This window comes from Ammodytes marinus (assembly GCF_949987685.1).
Source record: "Ammodytes marinus genome assembly, chromosome: 6".
Taxonomy (NCBI): Eukaryota; Metazoa; Chordata; class Actinopteri; order Uranoscopiformes; family Ammodytidae; genus Ammodytes; species Ammodytes marinus.
In genome coordinates, this window is record NC_137235.1 from 22,423,110 (window position 1) to 22,448,752 (window position 25,643).

At 39.1% G+C, this 25,643-nt stretch overlaps 1 protein-coding gene across 3 annotated transcripts; it reads left to right on the forward strand.

The window, feature by feature from the left end:
- Positions 1–10,299: 10,299 nt before the first annotated feature.
- pold4 (DNA polymerase delta 4, accessory subunit) lies at positions 10,300–19,566 on the forward strand. Of its 3 annotated transcripts, XM_080029715.1 has the most exons (6): positions 10,300–10,459; positions 11,296–11,404; positions 12,945–13,062; positions 14,403–14,486; positions 16,541–16,652; positions 19,200–19,566. In XM_080029715.1, exons 2-6 carry the CDS (start codon positions 11,297–11,299, stop codon positions 19,222–19,224), a joined length of 447 nt encoding a protein of 148 aa, XP_079885841.1. In that variant the 5' UTR covers positions 10,300–10,459; position 11,296; the 3' UTR covers positions 19,225–19,566. The 3 variants fall into 3 exon arrangements, with proteins under 3 accessions (XP_079885841.1, XP_079885843.1, XP_079885842.1); XM_080029717.1 differs by lacking the exon at positions 11,296–11,404 and having other exon boundaries at positions 10,300–10,535; XM_080029716.1 differs by lacking the exon at positions 11,296–11,404.
- The last annotated feature ends 6,077 nt before the right edge of the window (positions 19,567–25,643 follow it).

The following is a 25,643-nucleotide window of genomic DNA, read 5'->3' on the forward strand; positions in this document are numbered from 1 at the left end:
TTTGCACCACCCTATTGCAACATTAATGTCACATTATGTTTCATTCACAATACATTTAGCTGCAGGAATATTATCAGATTTTGGCAAATCTGGGAATAAATTCCTCATGTGTTTGTAAATGTGTCTATTAACACATCTTAAAAAGTTGAAATTCAACTGCCCTAGGAAAATCCGTGAGAGTTGCTGAAAGTTGGGGTACTTTATATACTCCATTGGCCAGACCAGATATCGGTACCATCTGGGTGGGCAAATTCTAGTTGTGATCTTTTATATCCTATACATCCCTAGAAGAGGGTTTGATGTGATAGACCTTTTATATTGGTAGCTTTTTAGCGGTTATCACCTCTTAAATTATAGGCTACTGTAATGGAGGCGAGACACTGCAGGTGAACAGGGTAACATTTATAATTCATAGATATCATGATGAAACTTTGCCAGTTGATTACTTACATCATTTTTTATATTACATTTTTTATATTACATTTTTTCAGAAATGTTTGAATAAATATGCAAATGTGGCAATAGATGCTAATTGATGTTAATACATGTACTGGTTCCAACACTTGAAAAAAGGTGCCCAGATGAATGCACATTACAGCTGTTGATGATTGACAGGAGAGGAAACTGATCCTGAAGCCGTTTTAACCAAGACAGACCTCAGAGTTCAATCAAATACAGCAACCAAACTCTGTCCCACTGCGGGGAAACCTTCGCTGGTTACTGTGCAAGATGTCAGAAGTTGTAAGTCTTACTTTACGAGGCAGAAGATCTTCAATCATATGATAATGATTCAACACACGTCCTGGCAGCTTCGGATTCCTAAAAGGTAAAAAGTCGATTCTGTTTTAAAGCTGAATTCTTCTTTCTTTATTTCTTTCTGTCTCTTTCTGTCTGACTTTGTTTCTATCTAACTTTCTTTCTTTGGTAGATTTAATGTGTGCAATCTTTCCCAATGTGTGGCCGTGTATTCACCGGCATATGCGCAAATGTGACTCTCTCTCTTTCTATTTACAGTATGCCTATAAATAGCTCAGGTCTCGCCTGTCTGCCCAACTTACTTTAACACACACACAAACACACGCACGCGCACACACTTGGTCGCATGCATGCACGCATGCACACACACTGTCTCTTTCTGACTTTATTACACTAGAAGCTTGCTAGATTTTTCTGGAACTTATGTGTCTGAATTTTGTGTGTCTTATCTCCAGTTCTGGTGATGTTACTTGAGAATAGGTTAACACTTCTCAATAGAAGAATCTCATAAAACCATCTCATAACCCTTACATTGGTCTGATTTGAACAAAGTTTTTCAGTGGCAGCACTGATATAATGGTAGCCTGCCCACTGTCCCCATCATGTGGTCAGCTACTGTTTATCTCTCTTTATTTTTTTTACACGGTTTTTAGAGAAGGCTTCGTATCGACACCAAATTCATAAGAGAGATTTCTAAAGCAATGTAAAAATTACTGGATAAAGGATAAACATCATGATCGTAATTGATCATTTATGATTAAGAAGATTTTTGGAGTTGTAGTGATCTAAGGAGAAGAAAAGCAGTTATCCAAACTGAAGGTAAATATTTCTTATATAGGTCAAACTGCCCACACCAGTATCATGTTAGATTTCATCAAACTGCATATAAAACAAGTAATGGTTAAATGTTGAAGAAAAAATGCCTTACAGACATAAATTAATTATAACGCTGTAGTTCAGTCACACAAAAAAAGCATTGATAGATTTAATAATCCAATACTTTTCACTCACCAGAGGCTCCCCACAGCTTCTCAAAACAGTATTGTAGGTAACCTTATTAGACATCTTCTCCTGTAGCCTGATGACAAGATCCGTCTTTGAGCCCTTACTTCCTCTACCTGTTGAGCAAATGCATTTTTTTTAATCCATTGTTGTTGAGAAATCATGTTTTATGTTGTAGCAAAGACTAGCATTTAGCTAAGTTTTTTCACATCAGAATGACCTTCAATTTTATTATCTCATCGACCTAGATACAATGTATTCAAGCATTCGTTGTACATCTTTGTGACCAGGTGGATAGTTTCCCGCTTCTTCCTGAGTGGCATCCTGTTCTGAGGTCTGTTGTGGTACTTGGGTTCCCTCTACATCTGAGGACTTTGGTCTCTTAAACATGTGTTGGTTTGTCTCAAAATGGTGCCATTTACCTATGGCTTTGCAAAGGCATGATTGCTTAGCTTTTGAGCAAGGGCAATGCCGGGTATTTGTCTTGCTGTCATAAACTATTATAATAATTATAATAATATATTTAATTTATATTGCGCTTTTCTCGCACTCAAAGCGCTTTACATAGGAGCATAACAGTAATGACTCTTTCCAAGCCCACCACAATTGATCGACAACCCACCAGAACATATTTATCACCGTGGTCCCGATGACTGTTCCATTGATTTAAATTAAAATGTTGGTTTATTTTAAACAAGTGTACAGACATATAATACAATAATATTTACAAAGTATTATAGTAGCTATAGTATTCTGTTGTGGGTGGTGCTCAAAAAATGCCTCTAACATAGGCTCAGGACTGATAAAGTAATCAACCTCCTGCTCCTTGCTCCTTGCTCTCTCTCTCTCGACAGACTCCTCCTCTGTGGATGGTCTCTCAACCTTTTTCATAAAGGAGGAGAGACACACAATTGATTGAGGTTTTAAGGATGTATCAGTTAAAGAGGTGGAAAGATGCATTACAATATAGAGTTATATAGGCAAAATGCACAAATTGTTGTTTTACTAAGTAAACCAATTTGAAAAAAGTGTACAAAAGTAATGGTCTAATGTGTATTATTCTAAAGTACATGATGGTCTAGAAAGCACTTCTAGTCAAAGAAACTCAACAGCTTGTAAAAAGTAAGTACAATTCTGTGGTGGTCAAATTTTCTGAATGTTTCTAAAAAAAGATGAAGCCTAATGCCTCAAACACTCAAAGTGTTGTGAAAGGAGAAAGTGTGACAACTTTATGTTGCATATTTGAGTGAATGTACTTTTCTGCATTTACTGTTAACTTTGTAATATATCAATATATTTTTTATGTTCAGGTCAAATTACAGTCTGTATTTTTAAATTGCAATTAAATTATATATAAAATAAATAAAATTCAAGTATGTTTTAACCATGTCAACAATCAGTACAGAAAAGTATATTTAAGTAAACATTAATAAATCCACTATACTGAATAAGTACTACAGCAAGAAGCAAAAACTGACAGTTTCCTCACTTTAATGTTGATCAGCTAGTAAAGTAATGATACTCTTTCAATACACCAACAACAGAGCTATTTAACTCCTCAAAGAAACCACATAGCTAGCAAATGTTTATAGGCTAGCTAAAATAGCCACTTTGACCTGGCTCTATAGGCAAGGCAAGGCAAGTTTATTTATATAGCACAATTCAGACACAAGGCCACTCAAAGTGCTTTACAAGGGCAAGATTAGAATACATAAAACACATTATAAAACATTTAAACGCGAATAAAAGAAGCAAATAAGATAACAATTGAAGGTTAAAATGGAAACAAAAAAGTCTTCAGACTCAATTTAAAAGAACTGAGAGTTGCAGCAGATCTCAAGTTTTCTTGAGATCTTGAGATAGTTTGTTCCAGATTTTTGGTGCATAATAACTAAAAGCTGCTTCTCCTTATTTAGTCCTAACTCTAGGGACTGTAAGTAGACCTGTCCCAGACGACCTAAGGGCTCTGGACGGTTCATAACGTATCAGCATATCAGTAATGTATTTTGGCCCTAAACCATTTAGTGCTTTATAAACCAACATCAGTATTTTGAAATCAATTATTTGAGTGACAGGAAGCCAGTGTAAAGACCTCAGAACTGGGGTAATGTGATCCACTTTTTTGGTCCTAGTGAGGACTCGAGCAGCAGCGTTCTGAATTAGCTGAAGCTGTCTGATAGATCTTTTTGGAAGGCCAGCAAGGACACTGTTACAGTAGTCAAGTCTACTAAAGATAAATGCATGGATAAGTTTTCTAAATCTTGCTGAGACATAAGCCCTTTAATTCTTGATATGTTTTTTAGGTGGTAGTAGGCTGATTTATTAATTGATTTAATGTGTTTCTTGAAATTCAAGTTGGAGTCTACGACAACACCAAGATTTCTGGCTTGGGGTGTGGTTTCTAACATAACGGATGTAAACTGTGCGCTGATTTTTAATTGTTAATCTTTGGCACCAAAGACAATTACTTCAGTTTTGTCGTTGTTTAATTGAAGGAAATTTTGGCACATCCAATCATTGATTTGTTCAATGCACTTACACAGTGCCTGTATCGGACTGTAGTCTCCTGGTGATATGGTTATGTAAATTTGTGTGTCGTCTGCATAATTATGGTAGCATAATTTGTTCTTATTCATAATCTGAGCTAGTGGGAGCATGTAGATGTTAAAGGCCTACTTCACCGGTGGGAATATGAAGGTGTATTGAATTCTGAGATCCTATGTAGTATAAATGTGCAAAAAAAAAATTGAAATTGGTTCATCCTAGCCTGAGAAAAGGCAGATAGTGTTTTATGGTCTCACTGTCTAACCCTACATTTCTCTTACTGTGACAGAAGAGGCCCAAGAATGGAACCTTGGGGGACTCCGCATTCAATATTTGTCCGCTCAGATGTGAAATTGCCTATTGACACATAGTAGTCTCTATCCTTTAAGTAGGATTCAAACCAGCTTAGTACAGTTCCAGAAAGTCCAACCCAGTTTGCTAGTCGATCTAGTAATATGCTGTGGTCAACTGTGTCAAAAGCGGCACTGAGATCCAGTAAAACTAAGACAGAACTTTTGCCACTGTCTGTGTTTAAATGGATGTCATTGAGGACCTTAACCAGAGCAGTCTCAGTGCTGTGGTGTTGTCGAAATCCTGACTGGAAAACATCAAAGCAGTTGTTCTTTGCTAAGTAGTTATTTAGCTGTTGATAAACAGCTTTTTCAATGATTTAACTTAAAAATGGTAAGTTAGATATGGGCCTAGAATTTTTCATGAGTGATGTATCTAGATTATTCTTTTTTAGGAGTGGCTTGATGACTGCTGTTTTCAGGGCCTGTGGGAATACACCTGTCTGAAGGGACATGTTGACAATTAGTAGAACATCTGAGGCCATACAGCTAAAAACTGTTTTAAAGAAGCCTGTGGGCAGAATGTCAAGGCAGCAGGATGAGGAGTTCAGGTGTTGTATAATGTCCACCAGGTTTTTGTGGTTTATAAGATAAAATTCTGTCATTGCATTTGAATTGATTTTAAAGCTCCCATATTATACACTTTTCGGTACTATTATACACCATATTATATGGTCTTAGTGGTCCCTAATACGTTTTTCTTTAATTGTTTGCTGAAAAAAACTTTCAGATAATTTATTGTACTATGCTGATGTTCAGCTAATCTCACAATGGCCTATTTTTTAAAAAGAGCTGCAGCTCCCCTCGTAAATATACAATCTTTGAGCTCCCCCCGCCCCCTGTCCGGAAGCGAAGCCAGATACGCCTCGCCCTGTGTCTGTCAGGGCCATGGACCAATAAGAAATAGGGGTGTGGGCTGCACAGTGGAAGCTTCTGGCTTTCCAGTTTGTGAGGTCAGAAACGAGGAGAATTCTGACTGGAGTATATTGGGGGGGAGGGGTGGGGGTTTCAGAAAGGGGGAGAGTGAGAAAAGGAGAGATTGTTATTTTTTATATTTTGACAGTCTCTAGGCACACCGTGGACCCATGGATATGTTAGAACACATTTAAAAAGTGCATTTAGCATAATATGTGACCTTTAAGAGGGAACACATATGTTGAACTTGGTATTGATGCAGTGACAGCTTGTCTAATTTTGTGAATTTTCTCAATAAAGAAGGAGGCAAATTCATTGCAGGCTCTCGTGGAGAGATGTTCAGACGCTACTGACACAGGAGGGTTTGTTAATCTGTCGACAGTAGCAAACAGGGCACGTGCATTGTTGTTGTTTTTGGTGATGATGTCAGAAAAGAAAGACTGCCTTGCATTTCTCAGTTCTGAGTTAAACGTGCACAGTTTCTCTTTGAAGATGTCATAATGAACCCGGAGATTTGTTTTTCGCCACCTGCGTTCTGCTTTACGGCACTCTCTTCTTTCTATTCTGACCTGCGGGGCATTTCTCCAAGGAGATATTTTCTTACCAGAGACAACCTTCATCTTAGTGGGTGCAATAGCATCTATAATACTTAGAAGTTTGCCGTTAAAGTTGTCTAAGAGCTCCTTAACTGAGTTACAGGGAAAGGGTGGTATTGAAGAAAATGCTTGAATGAATGTTTCACTGGTATTATCTGTAATATACCGTTTTTTGATTACTTTTGATTGATCAATTGTGTGCACAGACATTTTACTCTCAAAAAATAAACAGGAATGGTCTGAGAGGGGACCTATATCCGCCACTGTTAAGTCTGAAATGTTCATTCCTCTGGAAATGATAAGGTCCAGCGTGTGCCCTTTGTTATGAGTTGGTTTGTCAACATGCTGATTTAGTCCAAAGTTGTCAAGGACACAGCACAGTTCTTTCGCACATCTGTCCTCTGGTGTGTCAGTATGAATATTGAAATCTCCGACGATTAATACACAGTCAAACTCAGTACAGATTACAGACAGCAGTTCAGCAAGGTCAACAAAAAAGCTTGTATTGTATTATGGTGGCCGGTAGATATTGATGAAAATAGCTCTAGAGGCTGAATTTAACTGGAGAGCCACATACACAAATGAATCAAAATTTTCATAAGACATCTTTTTGCATTGTAGAGATTCTTTAAACAGAATAGCCACCCCCCCTCCTTTTTTATGCACTCTGGATTCACTCACACAATTGTAATTTGGGGGGACGGACTCTATGAGAACAGCTGAGTTGTTATCTTGGTCTAACCAAGTTTCAGTTAAAAACATAAAATTAAGATTGTGCAGAGTAAAAAAAATTAGTGTGTTCGAAGCTTTGTCAGTTTATCCTGTGAGTCGAAGGCGATACCTGTGTAGCCGCGGCCCGGCACATATCAACAAGTGCTGACATCATCAAGGCAAGGCAAGGCAAGTTTATCTACAAAGCTCGATTCAGACACACGGCCGTTCAAAGTCTCCCAAGCCTGATGATGATGACGTATCAAAGGGGGTGTGTGTGGAGGGATGACGAGCCTGGCGCTGTGGCTAAGATTGCGCGGTGGGATCAGAGGGGGTGTGCGTGGAGGGGTGACGAGCCGGGCGCTGTGGCTAAGATTGACAAGTTGAGGGGGAGTGGATTGACGTTGAGGACGGGGAGTACATACGATTTCCATGAACTCCAGCTCAGGAGAGGATGGAGAAAGGGTGGTTGTAGGAGAGAAAGGAGGAGAGAGAGGTCGGCTTGGTGATGACCTGCGGGGTCCAGGGGAGACGGGGATGGGTGGAGCCCCCTCCTCTCTGCCCTGTTATCTCTCATGGTCTGAGCTGTTATCTGGGGCCGGCAGTTGTCCTTCGGCGCTGCTGCAAAGCTGTGTTTTGGCTTTCTCCAGTATCTTGTCCTTGGCACGAACAGATGGGTGGCGCAGGACGTAGAACATATTTGATATGAATACTTTTAATCTTTTAGTCTTATTTTAGTCTTATTTAGGCAGAGTCCATCTGTCTTAAAAAACTGCCTGCGGTTCCAGAAAGTGTTAAAATTGTCAATAAAATGCACTGAGTGGTCGGGGCACGCAGCTGAAAGCCACATGCTCAGTGCCAGCAATCTGGTGAATTTCTCAGGTCCTCTTCTGATTGGTGGGAGAGGACCACTGATATACACCTCAGCTTTCAGTGAGCTGACCGTGTTCAAGAGATCTTTAAAGTCCTGTTTCAACATTTCAGACTCCTGCTTTACAACATAATTTGACCCGATGTGCAGAATGATGTTCTTTACAGTTGTGTGAGCAGCTGCAATGTCCAGGATTCTTTTTTCTAAGTCAGATACCATATCATTTGGATAGCAGAGTACTTTGGTATCAACACTAAACATGCTTTTCATATCTCTAACAGAAAAGTCTCCAACAATCAGATTTTCAGGCCCGGTTGTTAGCTTTGTTAGCCCGGTTGTTAGCTCTCTCTGTGGCTCTTGGCTTTCGGGCCTTACCTTGCGGTGTGAGGCTGCTGTGTTATCCAGGGACTTGTAACAGTGGGGTGAACCTATTTGACACTAGCACACTTGTTTGCTGGGGAAGTTTGTTGTTACGTCTCCCATTTGCAGCTATCCATTGCTGCGGCCTCCGGGGCACGGGGGTTGAGGAGGCACTGTGCCTAGGTGGTAATGCAGGCCAGCCGTCCAGATCTCATGACGCTCGGCCCTGCCGGTTATCCGTCCTCCCTTTTCCAATCTCTTTGGCCTTGCACCAAGACGATTCCAGGGAGGGTTATCACTGCCTTGAACACTGTCCTTCTGTTTCTTCGTAGCCTTGCTGGTGCTAGTTAGCTGTGCGTTAGCTCGATCTTGTCCACTGTTTTGAGTCACTGATAGAGTGGTGTCGTTCCCACATAGTCCATTCACTTCCACGTTCACTTCTATTCGATTCACTTTTGTTTCCAGTGCTGTAATCCTCTGTAGGAGTATTTGATAGTCCTCATTTGATAAGGGAGGCATCTTGCTGCTAATTAGCTTTAGCTTAGCGCCTCGCTTACAGTCACCACAGGCCTGTCCTGTTTGTAGGCCTCTTCACGTTCTTTCTAAAAATGCCTGTAGTATCTATTAAACAATAAAATAAATTACAGTCCCATTGATTTGTATGTATCCAGGCGCTGCTGCTAAATTTATGTTGACGAAAAAGAAGAATGTAAGCAAAAAGTGCAAGAGGAGGAGAGAGCAAACAGAAAAGCGTCTGCACAGTAGGAAAGCAGGAAGCATCTAGATGGCTCTATCCATGATGTTAACGCAAGCAGCTAGCTGTTGGCAAACTATATGCTGTTAAAATTTAGCATGCTACAGAAATAATTGTTCTCAACATAACTTTATTTTCACTATTCCAGCAACTGTCTCCTTTCAGTTTCTTCTCCATTTTTCTGTCAGTTAGTGACGTGCAAGATTGAGTGATTGACAGCCGAGGTCCAAGGGGCGGGACCTCGGCCCTCCGCTTTGTGTGTGATTGGGCCAGGCCCGGCCCAGAACCAATCATGATGAATGGACCAATATTTAATTGGCCTTTCAGGTTAAGTTGACAGTCTGCGCGGCCGAGAGGGAAGGCCGGGCATCGGCATGGATGGGCCTGGCCGGGCCCAGAAAAAAAAAAATGTAATTGAACCTCGTCGGCCCAAAAGGCCTGCCGGCCCACCGGGCATTTTCCCGGTATGCCAGATGGTCAGTCCAGCCGTGGTCACTGGAGGAGAGACGTCTTATGAGATACCATGTGCTTTTAAAACTGATGTGCTCTGTTTATAATAGTAACTGTGCAATAACATTGAAATTGTGTAGCACTCCTGCAACTCAAACCACACTTTATCATTGTGAACTCTGAAAAAAGAAGATACTATGTTATTAAATACAATATTATAAAAATATTTAAAATAAAAATACAACTTCAAATATGTTTAATAAACAAATAAAGACTTGTCTCAAGCATGGCCTTTAATATTGGTAGTCAACCATAGCTTTTGCAGCCTTCAATGTACAAAATATGATAAAGACCGCTGCTGCATATTTGAATTTGGGGGGAATTGACATCCATTTTGACACTCTGTAGCCTATGCCCAAGAAAACAAGCACATAATATTGTTTTTTCATTTATACTCCAGGGATCATTGATGGGTGGACCTCATTTCCAAATACGTGGAGTCAAACCAAACAAATATAAAAAATTATATATTATTGGTTTATAAAAAAGAAACATGCATACAAATAGCAATAGGAATTACATTTGATTAAAGAGAACAAGCTGATAGAAAGATTGGTTATAAAAAGTGCATAAAAATAGCAATATGAATTTAATTTCATCGATAGGCTACACACGGTGTAAGGAGTCTATGGGTAAAATCTGTGTAGCCTACCTAAACACTGCACTGCTTTAACAGGAATATTACGAAATAAATTATTATAGACAGTCTTATATACTTCCATGTTTTGGGCCGTTTGTATCCAAAAGGTTACTTGGAAACTGGACAACGACGATGCATAACGATCATGGACATATACAGTATAAAGAAAGACAACGACGCTGCCTGAGTGCATCATCTGTGTAAAATAGCCTACCAGTTGGTGGCGGTAATGCACCTAAAAGTTGTTTGCCAAACCCAGAAAACAGAAAAGAGAAGAAGAAGAAGATTGTTTTGGTTTTTACTACAGTCAAAGGAAAATAAAATAAAGAGATACGTTCTGTTCAATAGACTGACAGAGCGAACGTAGGCCTACGTCCAGCCTATATTTGGTATCGTTGTGAATCGGGGTCAAACGTAGCCAATCTGATTATTTCCTGCAGTTGAATATTGGTAAGTAGACATAGCCTACAGTAGCTTTTCCACCTTCTTTGAATCGGCAAATGTGGTGTGAAATCAATCACATCAGGTAATTATGAAAGCTTAAATAGGCCTACTATTATTATTAATTAATATACTACATTATAAGCGCGCATGCGTCTTTCTTTCTGTAATAGTAATAATGGAAGATCAAGCTCTCTGGCATTCTGTAGTCTATGTCTTTCAAATAGTTATTGTCCTGTTTTGTTCAGTACTTTCTGCGCATTCAAAACATAGGCATATGTCTATTAGATGTTTTGGGGTGTAGTAGTTATTATTATTTTATTTTAGGAATACTGTCTCACTGCTCATGACCCAGCAGCAGTGTTAACTACACCTTACATTGGTAATGAAATGCCAATTGCCATTGGAAATCAAAAGGGTGCGTTATTCAACTGGGCAAAACATCTTGCAAACGGACATGCCGACCTGTTAAATAATCCAAAGAGAGACGGTAGGAAAAGTGGTATATGAATGCTAATGTGACAAGTAACGTTTTTAATCATTAAGTTTGACGTTGTAATTACAGGCAAAGCTTTTAATTTCTGTGTGATTTCGCTTTACCTTTTTTTTGCTAACCTTCCAATGTGGTTACAAACATCCCTTTTTAGTAAACATTTACTTTACCATATCATGCAAGCTGATTCACAAGTATGCAGATCAGCAACACTAGTTAAATGATAAATTATCAATTTATATTTAATCAGTAGGGGAGAGTGGGGTGAGTTGTGCCACTTTTTACTGAAAGTGACTTTAAAGTGATGCCTTGACAGTAATGTCTACAACTAAAATATATATGTATATTTCAGGATGTGGTGCATCTCTGGCAACAATAACTTTGGATCTGAAATAAACTGTAAGAAATATAGTTTTCGGGAAAAAAAGTGGTCTTGCGGCACAACTTGCTCCTGGTGTGGGGTAAGTTGTACCTTTGGGCAGAATACGTTGGGGTAAATTGTGCCATTGATATATATCTCTTAAACTGTAATGCTATATACAAGCAAGAAGAATCTATTAGACAATTATTCATTTAAGGTTTATTTAAAGTTAATAAAGTAAATGGAGATGTCAGTCTCTTCTGCACTACTGTAGACAATCACTTTCTTTTTGGTGACCAGCATATACAGCCATGCCACTGGCACAACTCACCCTAGGCCGTTTGGCACAAATCATCCCCAACCCCAGCAATGTAGAAAAACTAGCATGATGCAGCAGTTCAGGGCTAACATCGTGCTATAGACTCATAATATAGCATACTAAAGCACTAAAATATGTGTCAAATTATTCAAACTTGACTATAATTGTTCAGACACAATAATAAAAAACCTTGATCATAGAAATGTTACTTTGAAAGTACATGACCAATTTCTTCTATGGTTTTCTAGAAATATGGGGTGGCACTACTTCACCCCTGGCACAACTCACCCCACTCTCCCCTACTAAAAATATAATCAAAGCGTGTACATTTCTGTTATCAAAAATTGGAGCAAAGTCCTCCACCAAGGAGGTGTATTGTCATGTGCTCTAGCCTACTTTAGTGCATTACTTCTGAAACAGTCTAATTTTTCCTCTGACGATCATAAATGACATGTAACAGCAAACAAGACCATCAGTGCAAAGAATGCTATTTTTAGTTGTTCTTAATGTCTTTGTCATGGGTACACTCACCCAGGAGCAACAACCATGTTCCTCGGAGCACCTTTAATCAACATGAATTGCTAAAATTATATCACCTTGTCTTGTTTAACAAATGAACATTCAGATCACTAGACTGTGTCACTATAAATTATAGGTATCCTTTGTTTAAAAAGCTCCAATTCTCTTGGAGTATCTCATCAGACAATGAGTGTGTGCTCTGCTCATCGGTAGTAACGGGCCCTTGACTGTCTCCATCACCACGGCTTTCCCAAATCCAATTATGTCAGCCTGAGTTAAATTGGTGTTGGCAGCCAAGTTTTTCTCTGATACTTTGAAGTGCTTCCACACTGCCAACATGTTAGCTGCAATGATAAAGAACGAGCGTCGCGGCCTCACTCCAGCACGCTGGATTCTATTTGATTGCTTCATCAAAAACTTAATTGTTTGGTGAAACATTTTCCACATTCTCACTTTTCCGGCCAAACACTGAACAAGTTTAGCTATATTCAGGCAATATTTGGTGGCCAAACACTCGGTGCATCCCTACTTAATATGAATGTTTTAGTTGTAAGAGTTCTCTGTGGTAATCTAAACTCATTAAGAGGTGATACAACACGACATATGTTGGTCTTCTATGGAAAATATGAGCATTTAATGTGCTTAAATGTAGGATTTGGTTGAGGGACTCTGTGAAGCTGTAAATACTCTGCAGTTTAAGACAAAAATAATACCGGATAATGACTGTCATCCAACACCCCCTCAACCTCCAATAACATAAATACTTAAAGCATACAATTATTGTTATGTTTGTATTTTCCAGATAAGTGAAGTTACCATGACAACCAAACGCAGACTCATAACGGATTCATTCAAGGTGGTGAAGAAAGCAAAAGGGAGCAGGAGAGAGAAAAGGCCCACTCCTCCTCAACCACAGAAAGGTAAAGAGCAGGGCAGTGTTTGTATATGTGTCATATGCTGCGATGTATCTAATAATCCTGAAAGCATTTACTACATATATTTTTATATATATGTATATATGTTTTTTTTTATAAGAGATGTGATCAAATCTAGCTAAATATGTGTCAAATGAAAGTTCACTGTATATACCCAGGGGGCAAAGGGGTTTTGAAGACATGACATTTTATATGCAACATTTGTCTGAATCTAACTAATTATGCGTACATTCGCGTTTCTTTTAAAACCCAAAATCTAGGTGTTGGATACATTTCATTTTCATTTCATTTTTACAGCATATTAGTGTCCAAAGATTTCACGGAGCAGATCTTGGATACAGCCTTTTTTCATTTTATCAATCAAAAAATTGCCTACTATGTACAGGTCTTAATGCGTTTTCAGCACATGGTTGCATATGGTATATGGAAAAGGGCCATGGTGTGCAAACTGTTGAGCCCACTGAGGCAAAACGTTATTTATGATACTTGGCTATATTAATAAAGACTTATTTTATTTTAAGATGTTTAAGAGAAATACACAGATGCTAACATACAAGGTTTAGTCAAATAAACACCCAAAAATACATGTTGGATTTATATATCTTATATTTATATATATTATATAATAATATATAGAATATAAGATATGAATTTGTTATAGAACTACTGTATAGCCAGCCTATCAACATAATATAAAGCATTTTAGTATGAAAACCTGCCTTCTTTAATTTAAACAAGTATCCTGTATTACAAATACATTCCTGCCCTTTATATCAAACCAAACAGCTTGTGAATCGTTGGAAAATTCAGAAGGTTTTGATGATGTAGGGCATTGACAGATGTCAGCCTCCAGTGAGTTAATGCAGTAAGAAGGTCAGACGATGGACTATATCCGACAACCTAGAATGCGGCATCTATATAATTATGGTTAAACTATATCTAAATATAGTTTAACCATAATTCATTCATTTGAATCAATACTATATATATACTATATACTATATACTATATAGCATTTCTTATATTTAATAACAGGTGTATGTTTATCAAAACCATTTGTTTTATTTGTTTTAACAATTGATTTCTGGAAAAGAAAAATGTGGAATTGATAAATAGACATCTGTTATTTTATATAACAAATACTAGTATTGATAAAAATGAATCAATGACAGTACTGTTGTCCTTTTGTCATCTGAACCCAGCCTAAAGTCAGCTGAACAGGAACAGGGATAGTTGACCAGGTTTTACGTTTACAACATTCCATGTCTGATTTCCAAAAGGCATGGGTTTGTCTTGATTCTCTTTGAATCTTTTTATTGCAACAGAGTCTCCGACTGAACTTGTCCGCCAGAAGGAGCATCAGGAGCTCAGACAGTTTGATCTGGACTGGAGATTTGGGCCCTGCACAGGTAACATTTCTAACCCCGAACCCTAAATAAAACCCATAAAAAAAGCTTCAAAACATTGCCAAAGTTAAACCGTTAAACCAGACCTGGAAAAAGTAATTAATGCATTCATTACTTAGTCAAGGGCCATCTCTCATCTACAACTCTTCCAAAAGAATAGACCACATCACTCCCATCCTAGCAGCACTTCACTGGCTCCCTGTCAAATTCAGAATAGATTTTAAACTTTCACTTTTAAAGGAATACACAGCCTCGCTCCCAGTTATAGTGCATGTCATATTATTAGAATATCATGTAAAAGCTTTTTTTCTGTCATTTAATTCAAAAAGTGAAAGTTCCATATAGTCTAGATGTATTAGATTTGTGATATTTTTATTTATTTTCTAAAATCTAGCATCTCAAAATATTAAAATATTCCATAGGGCCAATCAAAAAATGATTTATAATACAGAAATGTTGCACTTCCGATAAGTATTTTCATTAATCCACTCAATACTTGGTCTGGGATCTTATTTTGCATGAATTATTGCATTAATGCAGCATGGCATGGTGACGATCAGCCTGTGGCACTGCTGAGGTGTTATGGAAGCCCAGGTTGCTTTGATAGTGGCCTTCAGTTAGTCTGTATTGTTGTGTCTGGTGTGTCTCATCTTCCTCTTGACAATGTCAGGACAGTTGTCTGGCCAATCAAGCACAGTAATACGTACCTTGGTCAGCCAAACAGTTATTAGTATTTTTGGCAGTGTGGGAAACAGTGGCAACAGTGTGTTATCAAGTCCAACGTCAACACAGCCATCTACCGGAAGATATTAGAGCACTTAATGCTTCCGTCTGCTGACAAGCTGTATGGAGAAGCCCATTTCTTTTTCCAGCAAGACTTGTCACCTGCCCAGTGCCCACAGTGTCAAAACCACTAGTAACTGGTATTACTGTGCTTGATTGGCCAGACAACTCTCCTGACCCGAAACCCAAAAGAAAATCTATGGAGCATTGTCAAGAGGAAGATGAGACACACCAGACTCACAATGCAGTAGAGCTGAAGGCTGCTATCAAAGCAACCTGGGCTTCATAAAGGCCAGGACACACCAGCCCGATAATCGCCGTCGTCAAAAAAAATGGAGTCGGCCGTTTCAGGAAGCTCCAGCTTCCCGTCGCTGCTAAAGAACACACCGAGACGACTGTTTATTTTCCGTACGCTCGCGGGACGTAATGTCTCCACAACAGCAGGCGGCGCTAATCTGTATTGTGGCCCGAAAAAATACGATAGCCGGAAATGATTGGACATCTCTCTAGAGCATAAACATAGATAGAAATACGTATTTATATTTATGGACCATAAGAGCACAATTTTTAGCAGAGAGTGTCGAGCATGGTGTCGAGCAGTCAACAAGGGTTGATGCATGTGAGTACTCTCAAAACGAAACGAACAAACACATTAAAACGATGGCTAGCTGTTGTTAGCTGTTTGTGCTACCCGCCTCACTTCCGGGCTTCACTGATTCGCTAGCCCTCCACCAATCAAATTGCTCCAAATGAAAGACGGTCGGCCGCCGATTGAACATGTTCAATCGGCGGCCGACAGGCTCAAAACAAGCCCGACGACCTCTACGTCGGCCGACGTCACGGCACACACCAAACAGATTCGTCTTTTTTTTTGACGACGGCGATTATCGGGCTGGTGTGTCCTGGCCTTAACACCTCAGCAGTGCCACAGGCTGATCACCTCTATGCCATGCCGCATTAATGCAATAATCAATGCAAAATAAGATCACAGACCAGGTATTCAGTGCATAGATGAACATTATTTTCTGAAAGCCAATGTTTCTGTATTATAAATTCTTTTTTTGGAATATTCTAATATTTTGAGACGCCGGATTATTTATTATATTTTCATGAGCTGTAAACCATAATCAACAAAATGAAACAAAAAAAATGCTTCACAAATCACCTTGAGGAAATGGGACTTTTTCAGAAATGCACTAATAAGCCAGTTTACAAATGCGTTCCTATGTGTCACTTGCATAATTAATATGCAATTCCCTAATCTCCTTTTCCAGGTATCAGCAGGCTGCAGCGATGGGAAAGAGCAAACATGCATGGCCTGAACCCACCTGAGAAGATTAGAGACCTGCTTTCGCAAGCACACACTGACCCCGAGTACCACCTGAGGTAGAATGCACACGTGCACACACACACACACACCAGCCAACAGTTCAAGCTTCCAACGGCTCTTGTATGAACCATAGGCTGTACATACTATATATATTATACTATGTATCTATGGTATATACGTGTACACTAACAAAACACAAAGTATACTTTGGAAAATTGCATAACTTTTTGAGGACAGGTTGTATGAGTTGTTGTTGCATGCCTGGTATGGGCACAGAGACAGACAACTACAGTGCTGCTGGGCAGAGATCAGATGAACGGTAGGCTGACGGCAGCAACAGAGAAGGGGAGGTCCGTGCAAGACTAGTCTGTTTGACATGTCATGATATTAATGTCTTCACTGTCTCCCATTTTGCCTCTTCATCGTTATGGCTATGTCGCTATCGATTAAACTATTTATTTCTTCTGTTTGACTCTTCTTCTTCCTATTGGAGCCATGTTTGACGTTGGAAAAGTATGTCTCTATTTTCGAACTTAATGGGACCATAATTGAGCTTTCACACTCACTTAACTGCACCGTTGTGACGAAAAGAGAGCTGAGCCAGACAGCAAAACTCTCAATCTACCGTTTAAACTTGGTTCCTTATCTCACCTATCGTCATGAAGGCTGGGTCATGGCCCAAAGAACCAGATTGTGGGTACAAGCGGTGGAAATGGGTTTTAATCAGGAGGGTGGCTGGCGTCTCCCGATATAGGGTGAGAAGTTCAGTCATCCGTGATGGACTTGAAGTAGAGCCCCTGCTCCTTTGGCAGAAAGGAACCAGTTGAGGTGGTTGGGGCATCTAGTAAGGATGCTCCCTGGGCGACTCCCTGGGGAGGTGATTCAGGAGCGTCCAGTTTGCAGGAGGAAGACCTGGGACGCATAAAAGTTAGGGTTGTAACGATCCATCGATGTAGATCGATCCATCGATTGATTTGCGAACGATCCAACTGCATCGATGTAACGTCCAAAAATCGATGCATATTGATGTAGTATATGCTTTTATTTTGACAATGTCCTTCCTCGGGTGTTAGTGACACTATTTCCGCCCGACCGCACCAGGCTTTTCTCGCTTCCTTAACCAGAGTTGGCAGTCTATCAGTTTATCAGTTTCCTGCTGAGAACCATGGCCTCAGATTTAGAGGTGCTGATCCTCATCCAAGCCACTTCACACTCGGCTGTGGACTGATGTTGTGAGAGCTGTGCCATCAGAACCACATCAACTGCAAACAGCAGCAATGAGCTCGTCAGCCCAGTGAACTGCAACCCCTCCACGACTAGACCTCCATGCCCTCTCCATGAATATCAGAAATGTATTGAGGAGTTTACAGATCATTTGTCTTGGGTGAAATTTACAAAATAAATAAAATAAAATCCACCCTGATAACATTAGCTAAATAAGTGTGTTGTACTACTTTAATATCCCTGGTCTTACAAGTGTCATTATCATACCGCTGACCTGAAGTGTCAACTGAAGGAAACACACAGGTGGTTATCTAGCATCATCTCAGATCTGTAAGTGTGATAAAACATGATAAAAAACATCAAAATAGACATTGGGAAGGATTTTTACCTGCTCCGCCATTCACCCATCTGTCGCTCTTCACGTGCACCGGCAGTGAGACAGGTGTCAGTTTGTAGCGTTCTCTCTTCTGATTGGTTATCACTTATCGGTAGTGGGATCCCCGAAAAGTTTATTTGCCGATTACATGCAGAGCGGGTGACTATACATTATATATTTGGGGCGACTGTGGCTCAGGTGGTTAAGCGGGTTGGCCAACGATCAAAGGGTTGGCGGTTCGATCCCCGCCCTGCCACCTGCGTCATGGTTGTTGTGTCCTTGGGCAAGACACTTCACCCACCTTGCCTTGTGTGAATGTGTATGATTGCTGTATGTTTGAGGTGGTGGTCGGAGGGGCCGTTGGCGCTGAATGGCAGCCACGCTTCCGTCAGTCTGCCCCAGGGCAGCTGTGGCTACTCTCGTAGTTTACCACCACCGGTATGACTGTGTGTGAACGAATTGAACCAGGAACCCTGTAAAGCGTCTTTGAGTGCCTAGGCAATAAAGCGCTATATAAAACCTATCAATTATACAGAACTATAGAAGTGATCACTGTATGAATAAAGAGCGATTTAACACTTATATTAACATAAATAAATCGCTTACTTCACCTTTAACTTGGGCTAAGTTCATGGCATACTGTTAAAAGTAGTATTCAGTGTGTCCGTCCTCTGTTGTGTTCATTTTTTTCACTCATGTAGTACAGCTTCAAGTTAACGGAGACAGTAAATACCAGCTTCTCTTTCGTCGTCTTGGTTGCCACAGTGACGAGCCCTGACCGATCTTCTATATGATAGTTGAGAGATTTTCAACACACAGTGCATGAAGCAGCCACTCAAAGGCAAAGATTTTGGTCGCTGTGTCTTTTCGCCGTGCTGCACACGCTTGCTCCTCATTGAGAACAATCTATTTATAAAAAAGAACCTCACACTCAGAAAGTAAAGCTTGGTGGACACTGAAGATGATCTCAATGTCTAATGATTGTGTTCTCTTTGTGTTTCAGCTTATGGAGCGAATATCCTTTGTGAGGAAGACAGCTTAGAAAAAGACCACGGATTCCAACAAAAGCCAAGTCTGAAGTGATTCACCTTGTCCGCCAGCCCTGTATAGGAAAAAACTAAAAGGGAGAAACTTAAAAAAAGAACATCAGAGCAAGGATCCTTGTTAGAGGATGAAAACTAATAAGTATCACGCCCCTTCTTGACATTTTTGGAGAAACCAACTACAACAATATCAGAGTAGCTACCCCTTCCCCTCTTTCGTTTTATTTTCATTTATTATATTTATTTATGCTTTTGGTGTATTCAGTTTATGCCATTTTCAACCTTTATGTATTATAATTTAGACTGTGATTTAAACCATCTCTTGTAGTCATGTAAGTGTGATGTAGGTGTGTTTCTTATCGGGTGGGAGGGTGGGGTATGTTTTTGGTAAAAATAAAATAAAATAAAGGAAAAATATGTATATTCCATTTTACAGTAAATGTTTTTGCAATCCTGTCATTCATTAAAAACACTTTGGAAGAGTGACAACATCTACTTGTGTGTTTTCTGTTAGTTGCACTCCTGTTTGTCTGCTACTCATAGTTTTTGTTTTGTTTTATTTCTAATAAACTAATGTACCAAAACTGTGAGTAAAAATGAAGGGAGGGGTTCAGTACATTGTAACCACAGTATCAGTGAAATGGTGAAGTAGACATGCAGGACAGAATTGTAAATTCAATTTATTTGCACCGCATTCAGCGACCACATACAACTGGTCATTGCCACTAGGGGCGCTAAAGCTAGTGGCACGGACCAGACAGTGACTCACTGGTCTCTCACTTTCTCTTCATCTCTGTACATGGCTGTAATGGCAATGCTTTTAAACATAGAGATCCATTGACTCTTCCTTTATTTCATTATTGTAGCACTCTCTGATTTGTTTGTAGCATAACTGAAGAAGATTTTTTTAATTTTTTTAAAATAAATAAAAAAGTCAGATATTTTATTGTAATTAGCTTATGCTGTACTCTGACGCTTGGGCACACGCACACACACACACACTCACTCTGTAGCGATCTAGACTACCAAAGTCTGATCTATAATGAAAAGCTAGTATCCAAAGTTTATTAGTTATGTCCTATTAAACCCGTATTAACCAACTTTGTAACACGATGCTCTAATTGTACATTATTTCTTCATAAAGAGGTCTCCCCTCTCATCATGGTTCCTGCTACGAGCTGCGAACCCCGGCATTGTACTTACCTCCCCGAGGACGGAACCATCTCTTTGAAGAAAAAACCTATACCTAAAGTCCTTCTGTTCCAGTTATAAACTAATTCACGACTGAGACTTTACAACATTTAAGGGATTTTATTTGCAAAATACAAGAGAGTATAGGTATATTACATAAAATGAACAAGAAAGGAAAGGAAAAGAAAAGAGCTTGTGTGCCTGCATACTCCTCAATTGGAGTTATTTCTATTTCCCATTATATCTGTTGACTTGATCTCTTTTCAACATTTTTGTAAATCTTGAAACGATAAAAGGGTATATGCATGCCCAATAAGTATCGTCTAAAGCTTTACCCCATCCCAAAATAGTTATTAAGCTCGAAAAAGAAAGGGATTTTCATGATCGCCAGACTTCCTTCTGCCTATTCTGATCTAAATTCCCCCGAAATCTTAAAAAATTATGAGGACTTAGTTTATATTGAGAACACAAATAGTCCACTACTTCCATCACCATTCCATCAAATTTCCTATTCTTATTTTTCCCCCTCTAGTCGTTTACCATTTGACCAAGTCATCTGTAATTGTTCCCCCAAACATTTTTGCATATACATTTCTGACTGAAAAGTTAAACTTTCAAAATAAGCACAATTTTATGCTTATCAAAATGATAGGCCAGATGATTTTGCTTTTATAGCTGAAAGTGGATAATTTAACGGATGGCCATGGCTGCCGCAGGTATGTAAGCACGTAGGCTATTGTACTCATTGTCAATATTTTTTAAACGCGGTTTGAGCTACTCGGTTTTGTATTTAAGGTTATGTCAGTATCAAAATAATAATAATTAATTGTAGGCTACTATTTAGAGGTCAATACGGCTTTCTCCACCTTGGAGGAGTTTTATAAAAAAAGAGGACAGTGCTTGCCAGTAGGCTACTGTCAACCACAGTGGCAACCAAACACCATCTGAATACAGTGCACCTTAAGTATTGTATTCCCTGTGCTTCAGGGAGGACAACGTTGGTAAGTAGGCTACAACTGGGCACTCTATCAAAATGCAAGCAAATGTCGGCAAATACTGTGAAGTACGACGACATATTAGGGTCACTGTGGAGAAAAAAATAAGAAAATAAAAAAATACTTGGGGGTTATTTTCTTCTCAATAGACCCAGTTTATTTCACAGTCACTTTGACGTCTGGATTAAATATGTTGTAGTTGTAGTAAGGTGACTTATAATTACAATGTGTTAAGAGTAGGCTAGATCATTATTGCGCGTTACGTGGCTAGGCCACAGGGGACGCTGTATATATTTCTAAATAACAAGTGTATGCTGTCCTGTCCTAACCACACAGACAGTATTATCACTTGGAATAGCTCTAATAAAACCAAAACAACGTAAACACGTGTACGCCAGCGTATTAATAAGAGCATATGCCTTCTCTGGGCGCTACAATCTGATGATGCTAGGCTAAAATAAGAAGCATTTTCTTAGTGCTGAATCAAATGTCAAAGTATAATTTAAGCCTTCTAAAATGAGCACATGTGGCCATAGACAACAAAAAAACACAATCATCCGAGTTTTCCCCGCAGAATATCTGATTTTTTTCTTTTTCTTTTAAGTTGCCCTAATACGCCGTCGTTATGAAGTTAAAGAGATCCTATTATACTACTTTTCTGGTCTTCATTTCTTGTTAAAAACTGCTATAGAGCAACCTGACACGAATCACATCACAAAAAACTATGTAGATTTTCGGGACACTCTTCCTCTTACCCTAGCGAGCACAGCAGTCTCTCTCTACACACTGCTTTGAGCTTCTCCGCCCCTCCCCCCCTGCTGCAAACCCCACTCCGTTGTGATTGGTTACCTTCCTTCCAGTAGCGGGAAATTTTCAGGAAGCTGGGGGCATGCAGCCGGAGCTTGCCTGAGCGGCAGCATTACCATACATGGAAACACGACAGAAACGACCCGAGTGTGACAGAAACAATCCGGAAATTTGAACGAGTTCGGCTCGACCGGCTGTCATAGTGTTTAGTGCTCTGCATAGCCACCCCAGACGGTCAGCAGGGAATACGTCGAAATACATGTACGTAATTATTTGATACTCTAGTATGGTTAAACATGACTATAAATCATTATAACAACATGTATAGGTCATAAAAGTCGAAAAGTATCATAGGTCCTTTGTAAACATGACTATAAATCATTATAACAACGTTTATAGGTCATAAAAGTCGAAAAGTATCATAGTTTATCATTCTTTAAGTTCTTATTCTTGGCCAATTTTTTTTTTTAAATTTACAATTCTTCTTCCATACATTTTTGCATACTATGTCACTGTCAAATCAAACCGTCAGGGAGAAGTCACTGGCACTGTCCCAAGTGCAAATCAACAATTCAGAGGAAACATAGTTTTGAAAATCACGTGAAAAGCCATGGTAAAGTCCATGTTCCGGTTAAGACAATAATCAAATAAGGTTTACATGTGCAGCAGCTTCTGGATATTTCCATTTACATGTCAGCGTATTTTTTTCCCAAAAATTACACCTCTTCTTTCAAGGGGCCGTGTTGCTAGTTTACACACTGTACATAAACCAGGGCATGGGTTGCAAACTGCAGCAAAAACAGCAATTCGAATATTTATTCTGATTATACATGCCACAATATTGTGCTTGAGATCTTAACCTGTTTAGGGCTTATTGTGAATATGAGCTTATTCTGATTAAGGTGAGCAAGAACTGCTGTTTACATGACCATGTCTTATTTTGAATATTAACTTAACCGGGTTAATAACGGAGTATTGCTGTGCATGTAAACGTAGTCAATGGCATTGCTTTATGTGTCTCCTCTGTTTAGGTCCCCTGTTTACTCTTAAAAAAATGTCTAGTTAAACTACCGAAGTGTTTTGCAGATAATGTATGTTTATTCTTTTTCTCAATGGACAGGGTTGACTCTGCAGGAAAACAAATTCCTTGAAGGTATGTTTTAACATTAGATAATATTAAAGTGTTCCTGAAAGGGAAACTTTATAATCCATGCAGTTGATTTAAGCGTTAAACGTATGTATTTGCATTGCAAAGAGAAAATGGTGAGGTTTGGAATATTTTGGTTCAGACAAATATTTAACTGAATATTAGATGTTCTTTACAAAGTGTTCACACTTTGGATTTTTTTATAAGCCTATAGCCATAACATGACATATTATGAAAAAAATGATGCGCCTTATATACTCTAATTTATTTGTCCCCCTTTTCTCCAGAAAAAAGTACAAAGGAGAAAGCTGTGGATTCTGTTAAACAGAAGAAAAAATCCTTTCCGTGTCCCTCATGTAAAGTGTGCTTTTCCACATCGGCTACTTTAAGAAATCACAAACTAGAAAAACATGCTAAATGCTCAGAACCAATCTTCATGGTAGACAACGCAAAAGGCATTTTTATTACTGCAAAGGACAAATCAGGACCACGTTCAATTGTACATATCTGCAAGTCCTTTAGCAATTAAGTTATAGATTGTGAAGCAGCGGACTGCAGATAATTTATGACAATGGTTACAGGCAGGGAATGTTTCCACCTTGAAAGGGTGAAATACTACAAGCCCCATGAACCACCTCCACTGCTCAAGACTCCTTCCATTCGGGAGATGTTTGACAAGGGTTTGATTTCTGGATCAGAGACGAATGCACAAAGTTAAATGACGAGGCCAAACAAGAGGGAACTGTTGGTGTATTTCCAGTATTTTACGATGAACACGGCTACTCTGGTCAAAGAGTCAACTTCTCAGTATGCACAGGAAAAATCTGTTACAAGAGAGTGAAAAAGATATGGGTTGCAGCAGCAGTGACACGGATGACAATGTATACGGTGAAGACATGGAGCCATCCAAGGGGCTCAAAAGGCAAGAACATATCAGTTCAGTTCAAATAAAAAAGATGGTCGAGTTACGAGTACATGTGGCGTACAAAAATAATTCCTCCCGCACTCCTTCACAGCTAGTCAATGTGAGACTACTCCAAATGGCCAGACCTGTGCAGAATGTATGTGCCTTTTGTTTTTGTAATTATTTGTAAAGACATTTGCATGCCAAAACGGTGCACTAGCTTGTTCTTTAATTATTTTTATTTTTTTAAACAGGTGTTTGCTTTGCAAACATACCATTTTACAGCTTGGTGGAGAAACTGTTTAAATGGGGAATCTATCAGCTCCCGGCATCTATCATGCATCCAGGTGAGCTTGTGGGTTTTCAATGCCTGTTCTTTTTTGCTTTATTAAAAGAAATGCACTAAATGACTATATAACAAGATTTTATATTTTGATTACTTTTTAGTTTATTGCTTTATTTGACAGGGACAGTGCATAACATTTCCGAAAGTATGCCAGAGTTGCTGTATCTGTTAAGTTAATTGAATGTTGCCTTTTTTTATTAAAGGATGTAAAGCAAGACTCAACTGTTCCGTTTTCCCGAGTTGTTGCCATCCAACTCCAGAAACAGGAAATCACTTAATTCTGTGGGTAAGCTTCACTCAAATGAAAAGCTGTTTTTTTCTTAAATACCAGAATGCCTGTTCAAAGTCTCAAGTGAATGCCATGATACTAATAATAAATAAAATAATAAAACTAATAATGGCCAGTATATTCACAGGTATTAGATGGCTCAAAAAAAGAGATTCGAATATATGATTTCCTGGAGGTGAACAAGGACATTTCTACTCGGGATATGGACATTATATGGTATCCAATGTTTTTGTTTTAAAATGCATGATATGTTAAGGAAAATTATGCAGAATGTTTACAAAGTTGGTCACAAAGTACAACACTTTTCTTTTGTGTTTAGCCGAGCTTTTGAAACCGTATGGATGCTGAAAGAATGGTCTGTGTCATATCCTGACCAATGGAGACAGAAGGATGGTGTCAACTGTGGTGTGTTCATCCTCACAGTGAGTATTGTTTTGTTGAGTGAATTTTGACTGACTATTTCTCGAGTTTAAAGTGATTACAAATAGATTATGTAAATGTTATTAGATGAGATCTGTGTTGTAAAAACATTGACAGTTTTGTATCACTTACTTTAGGCAGCAGAGCTTGATATAGGAGGAATAAAAATGACAAATGAACCCTTGAACCAAATCCAACTGAGCCATCTCAGGATATACCATGCAGCCTGTTTAATTTTAGATGCTGTTCCCGAGGTAATGTAAACAATGCAGTTCAACACCTGATGATATATTCGATCGATGTGA